Source organism: Petromyzon marinus, chromosome 10 (assembly GCF_048934315.1).
Source record: "Petromyzon marinus isolate PM22_M1 ecotype Great Lakes invasive population chromosome 10, UKy_Petmar_22M1.pri1.0, whole genome shotgun sequence".
Classification (NCBI taxonomy): domain Eukaryota; kingdom Metazoa; phylum Chordata; class Hyperoartia; order Petromyzontiformes; family Petromyzontidae; genus Petromyzon; species Petromyzon marinus.
In genome coordinates, this window is record NC_133676.1 from 11919811 (window position 1) to 11938327 (window position 18517).

Sequence of the window (18517 nt, forward strand, 5' to 3'; positions counted from 1 at the left end):
CAATTACATTGGTGGCCGCTTTAATTGCAGCGCGCGCTTTTCTCATTAGGAAATAAAGAGTGGAGCGAATTATTGCCAATTACAGCGGCTGTTGCTGATTAACGCCACTTCTGTGAGCTCATCGCGGGCATGCATCATTAATGCCACCGATACCCGTATTGATAGAAATGATGATGATGATGCTGGTGATGATTGTTATGGAACTGCTGCCACTGGTGCTACTGCTGGGGACCATGACGATTTCGTTGCTACTGCTGCTTGTGCTACTGGTTGTGGCGGCGATGATTACGATTCGGCTGCGATTACTGTTGCGGCAACTGGTGCTGCTGACAGAGGGATCGGTGCATCGTGATGAGCTACTGGTTATAATGGTGATGGGTATTCATGGTGGTACCGATGACATGAATGGTAATGAATGGTTATACCTAGAATGATGAAGTTGATGACAACTATGATGATGATGACGTCGATGACGAGTTTCATGACGTTTGTGAGAATAGTGATGATATTTGTCATTATTGCCTATATATGATAACTCGAATAACTCATGAACGCCAACACACATCATCCAGTTTACGGAAAACATTTATTTCATGTCTTTTTCGCGATACAAAAAAAAACTATGACTTCACAAAATCTGCAATAAGGTTCCGTAAATTAAATATATATATAAAACAAAGCAGAATGACGTAATTCCAAAATGTCAATAAATAAATTGCACATTGAGCCGTTAATATTTCAGCAACTTTTCAAAAAAAATACACAATGTGAACACAGTTCATACAAACCAAAGGAACATATATACATAAATAATCATATTAGTAATTATCATCATAACAATAGTAACACTGTGAGGACGGGCCCTGTGTTTGAGATTGGCACGTGTATTTTTCGCCGCGATGCTGCATTGTTGTTCTGTCACAAACCATCAACAAACGAGTCACCTATGCATATATATGTATAAATATGTACACACATTTATTTTAAAAGCAACGAGAAAGGGGCCTCTGTTTTCAAAGACCAAAGCAATGCGAATGAGCCATAGAATGTAGACCGCCCCCTGAGTCGGAATACTATGGAAGTTCAGAAGATAGTAGCTGATATAACGTGTTTATGAAACACGTTTGTTATGGATCCACGTGGTTCAAACACGCACGTGTTGTGTTGCAATTGATGTTGCTGCTGCGTGGATTGTGCCGTGAATAGCCGGATTTCCATGAATTGTTGGCGAATGATGACTTTCAGTCCGATTTTTTTTACAAGAAAATGTTTCAAGCCAATTGGATCTGATGAGGCGTAAGTCATCAATCACGTACGGTAAAATGTTGGCCGGTAAAGTGTAAGCTCCCTACCCAGAATGCTTTTCCGCTGCATCGGTCACGAGTTCCATTCTGGGCCACGGCCGAGCAGCAGTGGCACGTGATATCCGAATGGGTCCTATGCCCTCACTGACCAGCGTGGTGAAGTCTGATCAAACAATCTCCAGCAACAATGCGGCGCGTGGAAGCCTTCATCCAGCAGTGGATTGACAAAGGGCTGTTAATGATTATTATTACATTATTATATGGGCCACGAATTAAAGCAAACTCATCACACTTTATAACAGAAAACAAAGATGCTTCAAACAATGGGCCTTCATCAAAGCAGAGAGAATGAGGGTGGCGAGATTAATTGGCTTTTGTTTGGTAATGCGTCAAGAGAGCATGCAGCGCGCTCCCCACCCACGCCGCGACAACGGATGCGTCTCCGTGTCACCCCCGGCACAGGTCAAAAGGAGACTCGTGCCATGGGGCGGCAGGCATTTCCAAGATCTCTTGTCGGACATTTCAGACACGTGAGATGGATAATGATCATGACGTGGGTTTTTTTTTACTCGGGAATTTAGTCAACAAACTCGAGACCGTAATTCAGATGTAAATTATGTGTCCACTTTAGCACACGCTCAATAACATAACGATAACAGAAAACTGCTCATGAAATGCCACGGCGAGGGTGCATTCAGTTTCGTTTTCGTGGAAAACCGTGAATTGTATCCATAAATAATTAGTATTTTGAAGAACAAAACACTGCGAATTGCTGTACCTATTTTTCGGGCGAATTGAAATTCTGACCGAAGTTGCCTACAGTGTGGAACTCCTCCCCACGTGCGAAGTCGCACCCTGTTTGAACAAGTCGCTCACTGTTTTGATCTTTGATAACACGGCTCAGCTGGAATGATCGTTTGAAGAAGTGACGTCTATTTAAATGTGTCTGCGATAACAGCAAATAATTCATCATAACCCCCCCTCCCCGCTCCCCCCAAAGCTTCTCCTCCGAGGCGATAACAGCGGATAAAAACATTGCCGTAAAGTCTCGAAACAGACGCGTGAACACCGCACGCCTACACGCGCGCGCACGCCGACACCCGCGCGCGCACACATACGCGCACGCACAACATACGCGCGCGCCCACGCACGCGCACAAAGCAGAATATTTTTGGGGCTGGAAACGAAACGGATTCCGTCTCCCTTCACCGCCCGCCCCCCTCCACCCACGCGCTGTGCTATCGCGGCACAAACAGCTGAGCAACTACGCGACTCCTAATGAGCTCAAACGAACACTAGCACAGCCAAAACGTGCAGCTATGGACGCGATAGTTAAGGGAACGCTACAAAAAAAAAACAAGCCACAACGTTCGAGTGAAACGGCAGCGAAGCGTGGATGTACACTGCCTCGGGCTGCTGTCGTTTTCGCTGTTGCTGCTGCTGTTGTTGTCAAGGTTTCAGCCAGGATTAACTTTTTTTTTACAAATAAATAGATAAATACACAAACTAGTCATATCGATTGGTTATTCTTCTCTTTTAAAACGAGCCCCACTTGGCAGTCGTGCATCGCGCATGACCGGTCGTTCTGGGCACGAATGGCTCGTTCCTGGGTTATGGGGTTCGAGTTGGCGCTCAAACGCAGAATCGCGCCCCTATTCGTTCACGGCGGAGAAAGGCTTAATGCCGGCTGTCGATGCTATTCCCAGGACGAGCAAATTATTTGCGCGACAGTTGTTTGCCTAAATAATGAATGCGATTGGGTTACTTAAAAGTCGTGGACTTAATTCTTTAGCCCATTAGCACCTGGCCCCCCGGCTCATCACGAAGATAGTGAACTAAATGATATCGACTTCTTGGTTCTTTCGGTAAAGTCACGTAGAATGAGAATAAAACAATACAACTAAATAAGACAATAAAATTCTCACGACGTTTCGGCCACAACACAAGTGGCCGAAACACAAGTGGCCGAAACGTCGTGAGAATGTTATTGTCTTATTTTGTTTTATTCTCATTCTACGTGACTTTACCGAAAGAACCAAGAAGATTAATCCTTGCAGTCACGAAAGCTTTAAATCGAAATTTAAATGATATCGAGTTAAACGGTTACTTAGGCGAGTTGTCGTGACAACTGCACGGGAATCATTGATGTAACACAATGGAGGTTCACGTTGGATAACATCTCTCGCGCGCGTATCGAGTGAGGGGTACCTTAGTCTGGCTAAATGAGCCTTTGGCACGTGTGTTGACCCCCCCCCCCGCCCGCTCTCCCTGATTAACGCTGACCCTGGGAATGCTGCCGTGCTCTAAACCCCAGCTCTTACAAAAAAAAAATCTCTACATCCGAAAAAAAATCACCCCATGAGCCTTTTCCATACCAACGCTTTCCAGCAGAATTTGCACAAGCGATGCAAACTCTGGGCGGATTTCGACTTTGTGGGTCTCACCAGCAGTCCGACCTGTTAAACAAATGCTGCCAGGCTGACAGCTGTTATTGGCAAGCGCACTTCACACGCATGATGGGGCCCGTTTTATTGTCTTCTGAGAAGACCCACTTTCTTATACACCCTGCCCTGAATATCTACCACAATTCACAACAATAATAATAATAATAAAAAGCATAGTTCATGCCGCAAAAGTTTGTTGTTTTGTCCTAGTTATACCTCATTTTAGAATACATGTCTGTTGTGTCGGTCGTCGCCTGGAAGCTGCCTTAGTCTGACCAATAAAGTCTTAGAGATGCCTCTTGAATAACAACTGTACAGAAATAATTTCATGAATCGCATGCCGGACCAGGTCCATCTAGTTCCGGCGTCTCACTTAAAAATCACGTTGTTATTGTTGTCGTTGTTTCTCTTATCTGTAGAATTGCATTGTTATGCAGCACTGATGGTGCACGGCCACAAAGATAACTTGTAAAAGTACAAAACCACCTCTATTTGCGGTCACGTGTGGATGAGTCCCATATACTTGTATTTAAGTCTTCCCCCCCACCCCCACGGGTCCACTCTGTGTACCCATGGCGTAGCGCAGTTAGCACGAGTCCTGGGTGCAAATAATAAAATGGGGCCAATGTGTAGCCTGGCGCCTGGGCTCCTCCATCCCGTGGGGTCCCGGTGCAATTGCACCGCCTGCACACTCGATGGCTAGGCTGAGGGTGATCGCGACTGCACGATCGCGCATTTGGTCCGAACAGTGTCCTTCGACTAAGCCGAACGAGAGCCCGCTCGAGCCGACCTCTTGCAACGGAGATCTGGGGTCTCTATAGCTACGAAGTAGTCGTTGAGATCATGTGGATATACAATTCCTGGTTGCATTGAATTGTTTGGGGAGCGGTGGCGCAGTGGTTGGCGCACTGTGCTATGAATCCTTCGATTATTGGCCCTTAAACGACCTGACGAGGGTGAAGTATGGTCAAACAACTTCTAAGACCTTCACGGCGTGGGGAGGCTTTCACCCAGCAGCAGATTGACAAAACGGTTGGAATTTTTCATTGTTATTAATTAAATTATCGTATATCTTTTATATATTACAGTTGGGATAATTACACTCGCACAGAGACACCTATTGCCGGCGTCGTGAAAGTGTCAACTAAGTCGCTGACGAAGTGTTAACGTGGCAGCGCACAGCGCCCAATCGAAACTTCCAGAAGAAATTCCTGGTCAGGTGCAGGCGTACGGGGCCGATCATGCACATCTACATCGGTAGCCAGCACGTGACATGTCCATTGCGTCAACGCTGTTTGGTTATTTTACTCTGATCACACGTTAACGACGGAACTCGTTAATTCCCGCGACTTACGTCGCCCCAGCTTTGTTTTGCATGTACAGACGTTTGAGAAAACACCACTAATCTGCCAATCGATTAATCGTTTTACATCTCCACCCTGTATCGCTCTCGCCGACTCGCTCCATTTCGTTGTTTTTTTTTTAGTTTACGCGTCGTAACCCCCAAGCGATCGGTAACCGTCACACCGTAAACCAACATCCGCCATTCGTCATCAAATGACGGTGACGTCACCACGGCGCCTGTGCCAGGCCAGGTGCACTTTGAGGCCACGTGAAGTATCGAAGGCTCGCTGACAGGAGGTCACGGGACAGACCCAGCAGGTGCCATGGGTCGGCTGACTGAGATGACTGGGAGATGCACCAGCTGTACCCCCTACTGTGCCAACCTGCTGTGCTTTAGCCACCCGGCGCTCCGCTCGTTGTTGTGAGCGTCGCTCCTCTTGCCCTCAGTTGTTGTTGGAGGGCGACTGCCTCCAGCTGCCCAGTAGCAGCAGCGTCCTTCACGAGCCTCCTCCATCATAAGTAGGCACACACACACACACGAACACACACACGCGCGCGCGCACGAATCGCCCATACACAAGTGGAGCAAGGTCATACGGATTTGTCGCGGGGAACAAAAGCGTCGCGAACAACCCTGGGTTGTTGTTGTTGTCGTTGTTACCAACACGCGGAAGAGCTGACCAATCGCAGCCCTCCGCCCTGGGGGCTCATCGCGTCAGCGTTCGCACGCAGCCGCGCTAACGCCGTGTTCGTAGTGGCACCGAGCAACACAGAAACGCGACCTTCCAAGGTCGCTCTTTTGTGTTGTGCTCCCGTACGCGTGCGACGGACATAGCACGAGGCAGCCCCGTAGCATCGGGGGGGGTGGGGGGGTACTGATTTCCACCCCCTGCTAAAGGTTCAGCCACCCCCTCTTCGTCTAATATGGGATGGGCACGACACAACGTGAGGTTCGGTACAATTAAGAGACGGACGTCGCAGCTTTGTCTCCTTGTGTAATGATCTCGAGGACGCCCTTCCGCTAGCAGTCAGTCACGTGAGCAAAGCAATTTCAGTCCTGCGCCTCTGCCTTTTTTTTTATCATTTACGGTGATGAGAGCAAATTGCCGCAAGAACGATGGACACCTCGGATAGAATCATCGTCGCCAGTCCTGTTTGTGGCGGTTCGACTGTCTCTCCCGTTTGTTTCACGTGGACTCTGCCGTGCCTCCCTCCCTCCCCTGAGTTTGTGTATCACCCCCCCCCTCCTCCCTCCCCCCTTAAACGGGGTCACGCTACGGGGCTGGCCGGCACAAGGCAAGAGCGGCGAGCGTCCGTGGACACAGCCTCGTGTCAACGACCCCCCCCCCACCTCGAGCGACTCCGCTCAACAGATGGCGCGCGGGATTAGCAGCGCTCGGCGCACCGCAGCGACCCTGGAGCCTGCGGTCCCCGACCGCACTCGGCTCCGACTGTCACGAGGGGAGCCACAGCGACGGGATCAACGCGTGGGGTTGGGGGGGGGGGGCTCTCGACGACGCGGCCGACCGCACCTCCACGCGCGACGCGAGCGCGCGTGGCGCCGCGTTCCTGCATGCGTCCGCCACTCGACACGTTCGCCAACCGGTTTAATTGATGGTGGCAATACTTGGCACACTAATGCCCGTGTTGCAGGCCAGGTCCACAGGGCCAGCTGCCCCCGGGAGTGCCCCTTCAAATGTTTGAGTTGGGCTGCCCCAGCGTAGAGGGCGCTATACATCAAAGTAAATCATTCTCACGATGATTAAGATCGTCGTGTCGTGTCTTTTTTTCGCATGCGCGTGCATGTTAATTATTTACACGCAATAATAAATAAAGTGATGGTCAGTATGCTGCTACTGATTGACACTACTGCGCGATCGAGACGTGACCGCATGTATAAACGCACAAGCTCAGTACCGTGTTAAATAATAAAGTGACGATGTTGATGATGTCTGTTATCGCTACAAACATAAGTCGATTTAACAGGATAACGTTGGGAGCAATGGCCATTCTTCAGAGTAGAATGTGTAGCCTTGAGTGTATTGAATGGTGAACGTAGTGAGTGTTCTTTTTCTAGATTTGAAGCTTTCGTGACTGCAAGAATTCATACTCTTTGGTTCTATTCGGTAAAGTCACGTAGGTAAAAAACAAATTAAAAAGAAAAGAAACAATTAAAAACACGACGTTTCGGAGGCAACGCAAGCTTCCTTCATCAGGTGGGACCAGTAACAGCCAAAATTATTTTTAATTTGTTTTTTACCTTACGTGAGTTTACTGAATAGAACCAAAGAGTATAGTGTTCTTTTTATTTGTTATTCTGAGCCCCCACTGCCAAAGCGAGTTCCTTTGTTTAACATTTCCAAATGTTGTTTTTTGTTGTTGTAATTACTATGTTTGCTTTTTTTTATCCCTTTCCTTCCTAACACAAGTTGGACGTAATATTCGAATTCATTATTATCGACAAAGCGGGCGTGGTTTGAGCATAGCTGCTGAAACGTGTTCACGTTCTCAAAACAGCTATCGATTTTATTTGCGGTGCAATTATCTCTATTCTGCATCGTGTTGTGTTGCTTCAACTTTGAACCGTTAAGTGTACACCCTACCGGTTGCCGCTCTGCTGACCCACACACCTTGGCAGCTCAGTTTGAGTGGTGGCGCAGCGCTTGTGGCCCCTTCACTGCACAATGAACTCGATCAACCTCGATTTCGATTCCAGGCCACGGCTCACCATCGTCAGTGACGAGTGATATCTGAACCGGTGCCTAGCTCCAACCCACATTTCACGAACACTCACCAACCCAGCATGGTCAAACAGGGCCCCGTGACTGGCACACAACGTGGGCAGATATATCTTCGTCCAGCAGTGGATTAACACAGGAGGGGCGGGGTGCAAATAAAAGAGTGTCTTGTCCATCAACGATTCATCACCCGGACACCAAGGTGACCTCCAGCAAACAGCTCAACAAGCACCACCAACAACAACAAATTCCATACAACAGCACAGGCGCCTTCTCATCAGAGCAGGCAGTTGTCGACGGGACGTGTCGTCCATCCATACAATCGAGTAAGTCGCCCTTGGATCAAGTCCTTCGTCCGAAGTATTCGCCGCTTCACATCGAGATTCGTACATATTTCAGGTTCCTCCCCCCTCTCCCAAGTGTATCTTGAGCGCGGAGAGGAAGCTATGGGATCGGCTCGCCTGCGAGATGGATTGTTCCATCGCAGGGCCGTGAGAGATGGCGACGGAGTGCTTGGAGAGGGCCGTCATCCGGCAGTGGTTTGATCATGACAGATGACGATAGAGTCGTTAATAAGCTCACGGCCACATGTGGGCCATCATCGGGCATTGGTTGAGTTGCTGGAAATGAGGTCGATGGGGGGGGGGGGTACGGCGGCGGGAGGGGGTGGAGGAGTTTGAGGGGAGGGGCTTGGGGGAGCACATTTTCTTTCCCCCTCCCCCACGTCCTCCACCCCCCCTCCAGACATACACCCAGACCCCACTTCCCTCCAGTGAGAATGATAGGAAGTGAATTTACAAAGTGACTTGACCGAGTTTCCTTTGCTGCCGTTTCACGATCCTCAAACTCGCAATTCCGCGTCTTTATTTCCCTCGGCGTTCGTCCTTTGGGGTTAGGCATCTCGCGAAATCATAACTCGTCGGCGCTCACAGACCCTCCACACATAAAGTACCTCTAGTCAGCAGTCGAAGCCTTTCTGACGTCAAGTTCTATCAGTCGTTCGCACTCGCGCAGCCAACGCGCTCGGAGTGAGATTCCGGGGCTCGAGAGGGGTTCGGTGCATGGGCATTTGATCCGCAGAGGGAACATCAGCTGGACAGTTATTGTGTTATTGTTCTGTATGACCTCACCGAGGGGGCAGCGGTGGGGTCAGAGTGGGCGGGACAGTGTGGAGGGGGGGGGTGTCATTGTATAATGCGTGACCGTGTGCATTGTATGTATGGGACTGTGTGTCCGCGTCTGAGACTGTGTGTATTGTGTGTGGGGCTGTGTCCGCCTGTGTGTGCGTGTGTATAGGGCTGTGTGCGCGCGTGTGTGTGACCGTGTATATTGTGTGTATGGGGCTGTGTGTGTGTGAGTGGAACAGTATATATGTCTTTGGGGCTTTGAATACTGTTTGTGTGTTTATGAGTAACGGTCTGTATTAAGCAGTGTGTACGTATGTTGAGAGACGGTGTGCGTGTGTACGTAAAGGACTGTACGTATGTAACAATATGAGTGTGCAGAGGGGGGGGAGTGTGTGGCGGGGTGTATGTATGGTAAAACGTGTGTGTGTTGAACAATGTATGTGGCTGTAGGTGTGTTTGTTTGCAACAGTGTGTGTGGACGTGTTTGTAACGGTGTGTTAATGAATATGGTATACCTGTGTATGGATGTGTATGCATATATACAATATCTACGGGACTGTGAGCGTGGGGCTGTGCGAGTGAGTGACATATACAGCACGTCGACTCTTAGCTCCTTCAACCCCATCTCCTATCGGGACGCGACCTCCTAAATCCACTCACTCTCCTTGACTCGCATCACCACTTAAGCGAGAATCTACTCCCGTACGCGCATCAACCCTCCCCCCCCCACCCCACCGAATCAAGTATGAACCTCTTGTATCCATCATTGCCGTATTTTTCTTCTTCTTCTTCAAATCCTCACACACGGTAGGACACAGCTAGCGCGGCTACCGGTCGAGCGTGAACGTCCACCGAGGCTGCAAGTCGCGAGCTCCCTCCTCCTTGAGCTCGGCGAACACCTGCGTGAAGTAGTGCGGATCGGCGTTGATGCGCAGCATGTGCGTGCTCATGAGGTCGATGATGCGCAGGCATCGCTCCCAGAAGGCGTCCCGGCTGCTCTCCACGAGGAACGGCTTCAGCGGGTACGAGATCTCGTTGCCCATGTAGGAGTAGGACAGGTAGAGGCACGTGAGCAGCGCGGCTCGCAGCTCGTGCTCGCTGCCCGTGTGCGCGCTCACCGCCTCGCGGCACAGCAGGTAGACGAAGACCACGTTGACGGGCGTCACGAACGCCTGGTCCTGCCAGCCCTGCAGCAGCAGGGACCGGTCGACGGCGCGCAGCCACAGGCCCGGCTCCGACGGGGACAGGTGGCGCAGGCGAGAGCAGCGACGGCACAGGAACTCGCCCAGGCACTTGAGCAGCTCCGAGGTGGAGGCCTGGACGACGACTCGGCGCGGCGGGCTCCGCAGCAGCGAGCTGCCGGACCCCGGCTTCTTGGACGACACCTGCAGCTGTTGCTGCTGCTGTTGCTGCTGCTGGTACGAGGGAGGTGGGGCCGCCTTCCCGCCCCCCGGTAACACCTGTGTGTGTGTGTGAGCGCACACGCACACACGCACGCCACCACCACCACCACCACGACGACGACAAGCGGGTCAGAGAGAAGTACGAAGAGCAGGGGGCAGATGTGCAGTCACGACGTGCTTGGTGGTGGTATTGACCCTGCAGGCAAGAAGTTTTGAATGCAACCCCTCCTCCTTCCAACCCTGCCCAATTTACCCCCCCCCCCACACTTTGTATACCGGCACCTGTGCCCCGTGGGCAGTTGGCACCGTCTGCCCAGACAAGAGCTGCCACGGTGGGCAGAGTTTGGCGAGCGGTGGAACGGCGGCGCGGTGGTCAGCGCACTGCGCGATGAATCACGCGCAATTATATTCGATTCCCCCGAAAGTGGCTAACACGAGTGGCGCGTAAACATCTGAACAGATCCTGGCACACCTTCGTCACAAACACGGACTGACCAATGTGGTGGCGTATGGTTAAACACCCCCCTCCCCTCCCCCGCCGCTCCACCGCGCCACGATCTACACGGTGTGGGGATGCCTTCATCCAGCAGTAGAATCACAATACACCGCGAATGTTGGTGGAGATGGAATTGCCTAGCGGTGGCGTGAGACGAGGCAGAGGGAGTAGTCGTGAAGATCACGTGACCCCCTCCCCCCCAGCCGCCCCCCGTAATCTGGCTGATGAATAAAGATTCGACGAATCATCACGATTCAGGCTCGCGATTCAATTCAAGAACCGATTGAACCATTTGCATTGCGGCGCATGTAGCGGCCTCTGGCGGCTACAGGGGGTCAAGTTACTCATTTGAACCTACACCGTCTACGACTCGAAACCCCTCGATTCCTCCACACGCGCGATTCGATGGATGTGTTGCGAATCTCGAACAAAGAGAGATATTTGGCGAGGTCGGTGCTTCGTGGTAACATGAGGTTTTGTGTCTGTGTGGCTGTAACGAATGGGCGATCGGATTCGACTCGAACACGAGTCGACTTGGATTCGCGTAAAAGTGGTGGAGAGGCGTTCCGCCTCCCCTTTCACAGCCCTTTGGCTCGTGGTGGAAATTCCACATTCCTCTGACGGAGTGAGTCCATGTATTGACGAGAACTGGTGAAAAATAGCGTATTTGGCTCAATTGGGCTTACCCGAAATAAACTGATTGACGCCCTATAAATTCGTCCTCGTTTTTGTTTATCGACCTTAGCAGGGAGGGGGTGATATGCGGAGTCGATTTGAAACTTGGGATTTGAACTAGGGAGGGAAACCCACCGATCGCAATGACAACGGTGGCGGTCATTGATGCGTGCGTCAGAATGATTGTGGTAACTGAGCGATGATGTGAGTGAAACCAATCAACATGCGCACCGTGATGTTTGGGGTTCTAAAGTCGCTATTTTGGTCTTCAAATGTTTTCTACTTAATTATATTGTTCCAAATGTTAAGATGTCTAGCCCTTACAGCACGTTAAGATGTGCACCCAACGACTCATTCGGTCGCGATGTGTTGGATAATGACAATGCAACGCAGACCAACATCTACACATTATCATCAGCCATGCTCAATCCACCGCTGGATGAAAGCCTCCCGAACGAATGCCTCGTCGTCTCTCCCGTTCGTGCCATGCCACGGATCCACGCCGTTCGTGATTGATTTCATCACATTAGGATAATGGGATATTCATATCATAATTGGTTTTGTTTCCGTTTCAGCCCACGAGACGTTCCCGGCGCATCCACACAGCTTGAGTCAGCCTGCGTCTCTGGCATGGTATTGTCGATCGGCTGATTTCACTATGTAACGCAACTTATGTCCCTGGGTAGTAAGTGTTATTTTCTAATTGCTTATGCCTCAAAAGTATAGAAAATAGCTATTATTCCCCACAAACTTTGCTTTTGTGACCACAACTTTATGTGCAGGAATGACACAAATGCACACCACGTTTTCTCATTGAAAATCGGTCAATTTCAAAATGTGACCGTCCTGGTCACAAAAGCAAAGTGTGTGGGGAATAACAGCCATTTTATGTACTTTTGAGGCATGAGCAATTAGAAAATAACACTTACTACCCATTTTTTTTGTTACACAGTGTTCGGAGCGATAACGACCCGGTCGTATCGATATAAGCACAGATCGACTGTGCATTCGCAAGTAAAGCTCTGGCAAATCGACGCGTGATGCAATAACATCACGTACATTTCGTATAATACTCGTGATAATGTACAGCCCTTTACCAAGCCGCTGGCTGGTCGAAGTCTGCCCCCAAAGTGGCGTTGGTCATTCAGGGTTGTTTCACCATACTTCACCACGCTGGTCAGTGCGGGTTTGGTGAACGGGCAAGGCGCTCAGAAGCACCGATTTAAGACCCGTGCTTGCGGGCAAATCGAACTCGGGTCGCACGTGCGGTAACCATTGCGTCTCCGCTCCACGACCACGCATTCCGTGCACTCGTGCGTACTGATGTGAGTACTGTACATATATGTACACGGATAAGACTATCTCGGCGCTATGCGCTTTGCCGGTCAGCGCAATCTGCAGAGAATCTATCAGTCGATAGGAATTGTTCGCCCGTCTCGTCGTGGCAGTTAGCGCCCGTTGACTCTCGGTATTGATCGGGCGGAATTTTCCGACACTCGTCGAGCCAGATTAAGGCACAATGGCGAGACGCAGTCGGGGGCGGAGTGGTGGGGGGGGGGTGATGAGAATGGAGGGAGGCACGGTATTGGGTAGGCTAGCGGTTCTGCATTGGATTCGTCAGTGGTTCCATGTTTTGACAAAACGGTGGTTGTGTATTGGATGGGTCACTGGGCCTGCGTCGCGTCACACGAGAGATCTAGATTTATCCAACGGTTATGCATCGTGTGAGTTAAGCATTGATACAATGTTTCTGCGTATGATGAATGCATTATTCTGCATTTTACGTATCAAGGTTCTCCATTGTATAAACCAGTTGTTCTGTATTGAATGGGTCGAGACTCTATAATGTAAGGGTCCTGTATTAGATCATCCAATGGTTCTTTATTGGTTAGGTCGCTGTCGCTGGTATTGACTTAAGCTGTCACCCGAATTCCCTATCATCAACTTTAATCGACAATTGGAAAATAAAAAAAAATATTTAAAAAACTCTCCAGTGTGCGACTGTGGCCATCCAGAACAGACCGTACAGCATACAACGACTCAACCCCCCGGTCCACAAATACGAAATAGACATCACAGCGATACACGCCGCTGCTCCTGACGTGGTTATGTGGCTCGACCACCTAAATGTGAAAATGTAATTGTTGCTCTGCATCGACATTAGCCATACGAAAGAAGACCGACAATTTCCTACTAATCATTTTTTTTGAAACCACGAATCACCAAGCGTACACATCCACAGCGACAGCAGACAGAGCGATCTTGAGCGATAGCAGGCGACGCGACTGTGCACCGCGTGAGATTGCGTCGTGACCGGCGGTGAGACTGAATCGCGCGTGAGAACGCACGAATACACATTCTATAGCCTGGCTGCTGAATGTGCAGTCGATATGGGGAGAGAGAGCAGTGACGCAGTGGGATAATCACCAAAACTGGCCACCTGAGTTCGATTCCCGGCCACGGCTTATATCAGAAGCGAGTAATATCTGAACCGAATCTGGGTCCAACCCACCACTTATTTTCACCGATAACCCACAGTGGCCAGCATGGTGAAGTATGTTCAAACGACCCCCACGACCGACGCAGTGTAGGGAGACTTTCACCCAACAGAGGATTGACAGAGGGTGATATCGTGCATTATTAATGTTAACTACGTATCGCTCGGAACCCTCTATAAAAGGACGGGGGGGGGGGGCGATTGTTCAGGTGGCAAGTGGGGGGGGGGGGGGGGCAATGCGCTGGCTCGCATTTATTGAAATTGAAACTGTAAACTAATTTAAATTTTTACCAGGTAAGGCCCACTGAGCGGTGTTGCTCTTTTTTCAGAAGCGACCTGGCCACAAATCATAGCTGAACGAAGTGGCTCATCGTGTGGACATTTACAGCAGCGAAATACTCTAAACGCGTGATGTTGATTCTAAATGTGGAGGGAAAAACCGGAAAACCTGGAAAAAAATCGACCCGACCTCCTGTATAACAGACGAGGTAGTTAACATCTCGCCACCGCGGAGCCCAATATACATGCCGTGCGGGTAGAGCCCTAATCTGTGCTTAAATACTTAAATCCACGATTTGTCTCTAGTACAGATCTGCATCATACAGACGACGATCGTGACTGGGCAATGCGAATTCTCATTCTCTGGGACTAGAGAGCTGAGCGACTGCGGTGAATTCTGATGGTGTTCTAGAAGGGCTACAATTCTGAATGACTGGTGTAAATAGTGATGATGCTGTAGAAGGGCTAGAGAGCCGACATTGGGCACAGGTAATAATGTCAAGCCTGTGCCTCTACTGCAACTAGAAACCACCCGAAAGTCCACATTTTAGATTTATGGGCCCCCCAAAAAATTAGGACCTCGGAAATGTATTGATTTATCTTAACCTGATCTGGACCTTTCTTAGATAGACTCAAGCTTAAAATAAATACATACACATCGGTCTTGATAATGATTTGCGAGCAAAACAATGACACATTCACGAAGGAATGGTGCGAGGGGTGGTGATAGCGGTCGGGGTGGAGATCGAGTGCTTTGATGGAACGTGGTAGTTGCGTGGTTCTTGCGGAGTATTGGATATGTCGTTGAGGGGTATTGGATGATTTGTGGGGTGGTTTTGGAGGGCGGCTTGATTTGGGGGTGGTTTGTGGTGTGGGGTGCGATGGAAATTGGGTATCCAGGGTATGGGGGGGGGGTAGTTAAATGTTGGGGAGCGGTGGCGCAATTGCGATCCCGTTGCGCTACAAACCTGTCGACCCGATCTCGATTCCCGCTCAAGAACGATATCAGTGGTGGGTATTTGAACCGGTACTGTGCCTCCCCTAGGTCGACTCAGCCTCAAATTAGTACCTGGTGCGGTGCGTAAACATCGCCACGAGGGAATCAAAGTGTGGGGGGGGGGGGGTAAATGTGTCAAGTCGTGGTGCTGGCCACGCACCCCCTCGTGTGCTGTGCCAGGCTTCATAGGTGCTCGCGAACAGAACTTGCGCCAAAAAGTATGCTAGGGCTGTCCTGTAGATCGTTGTCTTTTAGTGGTTGAATGGTTGAGGATTCCAGGTGTTGGGTGGGTGGGTGGGTGTTAGCAGGTTGAGTGGTTGAGGATGTCAGTTGTTGGGTGGGTGATTGCAGCTTGAGTGGTTGAGGGCTGTCGATAATTTTTCAAATAACCCGTCTGCGTGCGTCTCACCGGTGCGGGAGGCTGGCAGTAGGCGCTGAGGTTGGCGCACGAGAGCGACTTGCGGAGGACGCCGCCGCCGTTCCCCTGCGCCAGGGCAGGACTCGTCTTCTTCGCGCTCTTCTTGCGCGTGGAGGCGGCCACGAGGCGCTTCCACGTGAGCGCAGAGATGAGCATCGAGTGGCGCTTGAGGCCCTTCTCCTTGGCGTTCTTGCTGTTCTGCACCGCCGTGTAGCGCGCTAGCGACGCGGGGCCATCGTCCGCCACGGAGCGGACTTTGCGCGAGGACGGGGACAGGGACAGGACGGTACCCATGGCTCCGGCCGGCTCACGTGGGCAGCAAAAGTGCTGCCCTGGCGTCGTCGGATGAAGAGTGGGGTGGGGGGGGGCAGCGGAGGCTAAATGAATTAATGAATAATATAAGCGATAATTTGTGCAATTGTTACCAAAAATAAAAGCATGGATTTGAATGAAATACAGTCCGCACGGACGCGCGCTGTGAATGCTGCGAATGGATTGTCAAGCGGGTGAGACGGGAGCGTGAAATGAATGTCTCGCGGAGAACACGGGTCTCACAGCGCGATGTGGGGTGAGTCTGAACGGCATGGAGAGGCGGGGGGGTGTGGAGTAGACGGACGGTACGAAGAGGCGACGTGGCGATACCGTTAAGAGCGAGACAGAGACGTCGAGAGCGAGCGATCGGACCGCGAGACGGAGGTGGCGTGCGCCGTGCGTGAGGTGGCGCGCGCGGCGCGGCACCGCTCACAATGGATGCGCGCCTTCCCACTCCCTCTCTCCGTGGCGCTCGCTCGCACTCTCTCCCCTCTCTGAGCCGTCTCCCCCGTCTCCCGCTGCCACTCTAGGCCCGTCCCCCCACTTCGCCGGCAGCGCGATTCTATTGGCGGATTCCCACGTCTCTTCCATCCCTCCCCAACCGGCACCTCCACGCTCCCTCATACCCGCCCACCCATCACGTGTCGCCCGTATTACAATTGATGCGGTTGTTTTCGCGACATCCAGCGAATTTTTTTTGGGTAGAAATAGAACATTTATTTTATTATTTGTATTTCACGCTTCTATATATTTCTGCCTTCTCTTTTACGTAATCGACCGGGGCAATGTGTGACTCGGATACGTATATGGATGATAGCTGGAGGTTGGATTTAATTTCTATATTGAAAAAAACGATGTAAAATTTATCAAGAAACGTATGATCTTATTTGACCAAAGAAATCCATGCATTTCATGTATCCGTAAGCATAAACACATATACACATGGGTATGTGTAGATACTGCATATGACCAAGGGATATCGTGTATGCATGCCCCTATGCATTTGTATACATGTATGCATGCATACAAATGCATAGGGGCATACATACATAGATGGATAGGTGTGCAGAAAATACGTGTGACCTCAAGAAGTAGTAGGCCATGCTTAGAGACCACAGCCGTGGATCACATATAGATTTTATTTACACATATTCATGCGTTTGCACTTACGCACGCACGCACGCACGAATGCGTACGCCGATAAGCACGTGGGCACGTGTAGGCAGTGCGTATGACGCTCATGCGATGCGGCGGTGTTGACGGCGAGAGGGAGACGCGGGCGACACGGAGGTCCCGGTAGCTGTTTTGTTGCAGCTCGGCCAATGAGGAGGCGAGGCACGTGCGCACAGATAAACAAGAACATAAATAAATAAACAACGGCCCTTTTCAACTTATGGAGATTATAGTGACCTCACCAGCGGTTCGCCTGGCAGAAGGATTCCCATTATTGTAATGCAATTTGGCGCATAGCGAGGGATGGGGGGGTTGAGGAAGGAACGTGCGTGGAATGTGCGGGCTGCCAAAGAATGCGCTTTTAAAGAATGATGCTGATTACCATGATGATGATGGTTGAGCTGCTGCTGCTGCTGATGGTGAGTGGATGAGGAGAGTGTGAGTGCGTGGGTAAGTGAGTGTGAGTGAATGAGAGGGTGAGTGAGATGACCGATAACATTGTGAGTGAGTGGGAGAGTGGAGGCATTGCGTCGGTGAATGGGCGTGTGAGTGAGGTCAGTGAGTGAGGAGAGTGTGAGTGAGTGAGGGCGTGAGTCAGGACAGTGACTGAGCGACGAGAGAGCGATTAAGTGTGTGAGCGTGTGTCATTGGTTGAGTGAATGAGGCCAGTGTGTGTCTGTGGATCGGTGTGTGTGTGAGCGAGCGAGTGGAAGGGTGTGTGGGTGAATGAGTGTGTCGGTGATGTCACTGGTTGATGTCAGGAGCTGAATGAGCCAATTGTGCATCTGTCTGTCGTGGCTCAATTTTGAGATCGGGACACTTTGACTTCATGCCAAAGTAGGGATTAATACGTATAGATAATTACAGTGAGGGAAAAAAGTATTTGATCCCATGCTGATTTTGTACGTTTGCCCACTGACAAATAAATGATCAGTCTATAATTTTAATGGTAGGTTTATCTGAACAGTGAGAGACAGAATAACAACAAAAAAATCCAGAAAAACGCATGTCAAAAATGTTATAAATCGATAGGCATTCTAATGAAGGAAATAAGTATTTGACCCCTCTGCAAAACATGACTTAGTACTTGGTGGCAAAACCCTTGTTGGCAATCACAGAGGTCAGACGTTTCTTGTAGTTGGCCACCAGGTTTTCACACATCTCAGGAGGGATTTTGTCCCACTCCTCTTTGCAGATCTTCTCCAAGTCATTAAGGTTTCGAGGCTGACGTTTGGCAACTCGAATCTTCAGCTCCCTCCACAGATTTTCTATGGGATTAAGGTCTGGAGACTGGCTAGGCCACTCCATGA

General features: G+C 50.3%; 1 protein-coding gene across 1 annotated transcript; it reads right to left on the minus strand.

Annotated features, from left to right (window-relative positions):
* Nucleotides 1–567: 567 nt before the first annotated feature.
* Nucleotides 568–16582, minus strand: LOC116940893 (cyclin-dependent kinase 5 activator 1-like). Its single transcript, XM_032951225.2, has 2 exons — nucleotides 15714–16582; nucleotides 568–10417 (listed from the first exon to the last, which is right to left on the minus strand). The coding sequence occupies exons 1-2, from the start codon at nucleotides 16014–16016 to the stop codon at nucleotides 9785–9787; spliced, it is 936 nt and encodes a 311-aa protein (XP_032807116.1). The 5' UTR covers nucleotides 16017–16582; the 3' UTR covers nucleotides 568–9784.
* Between the last annotated feature and the right edge of the window lie 1935 nt (nucleotides 16583–18517).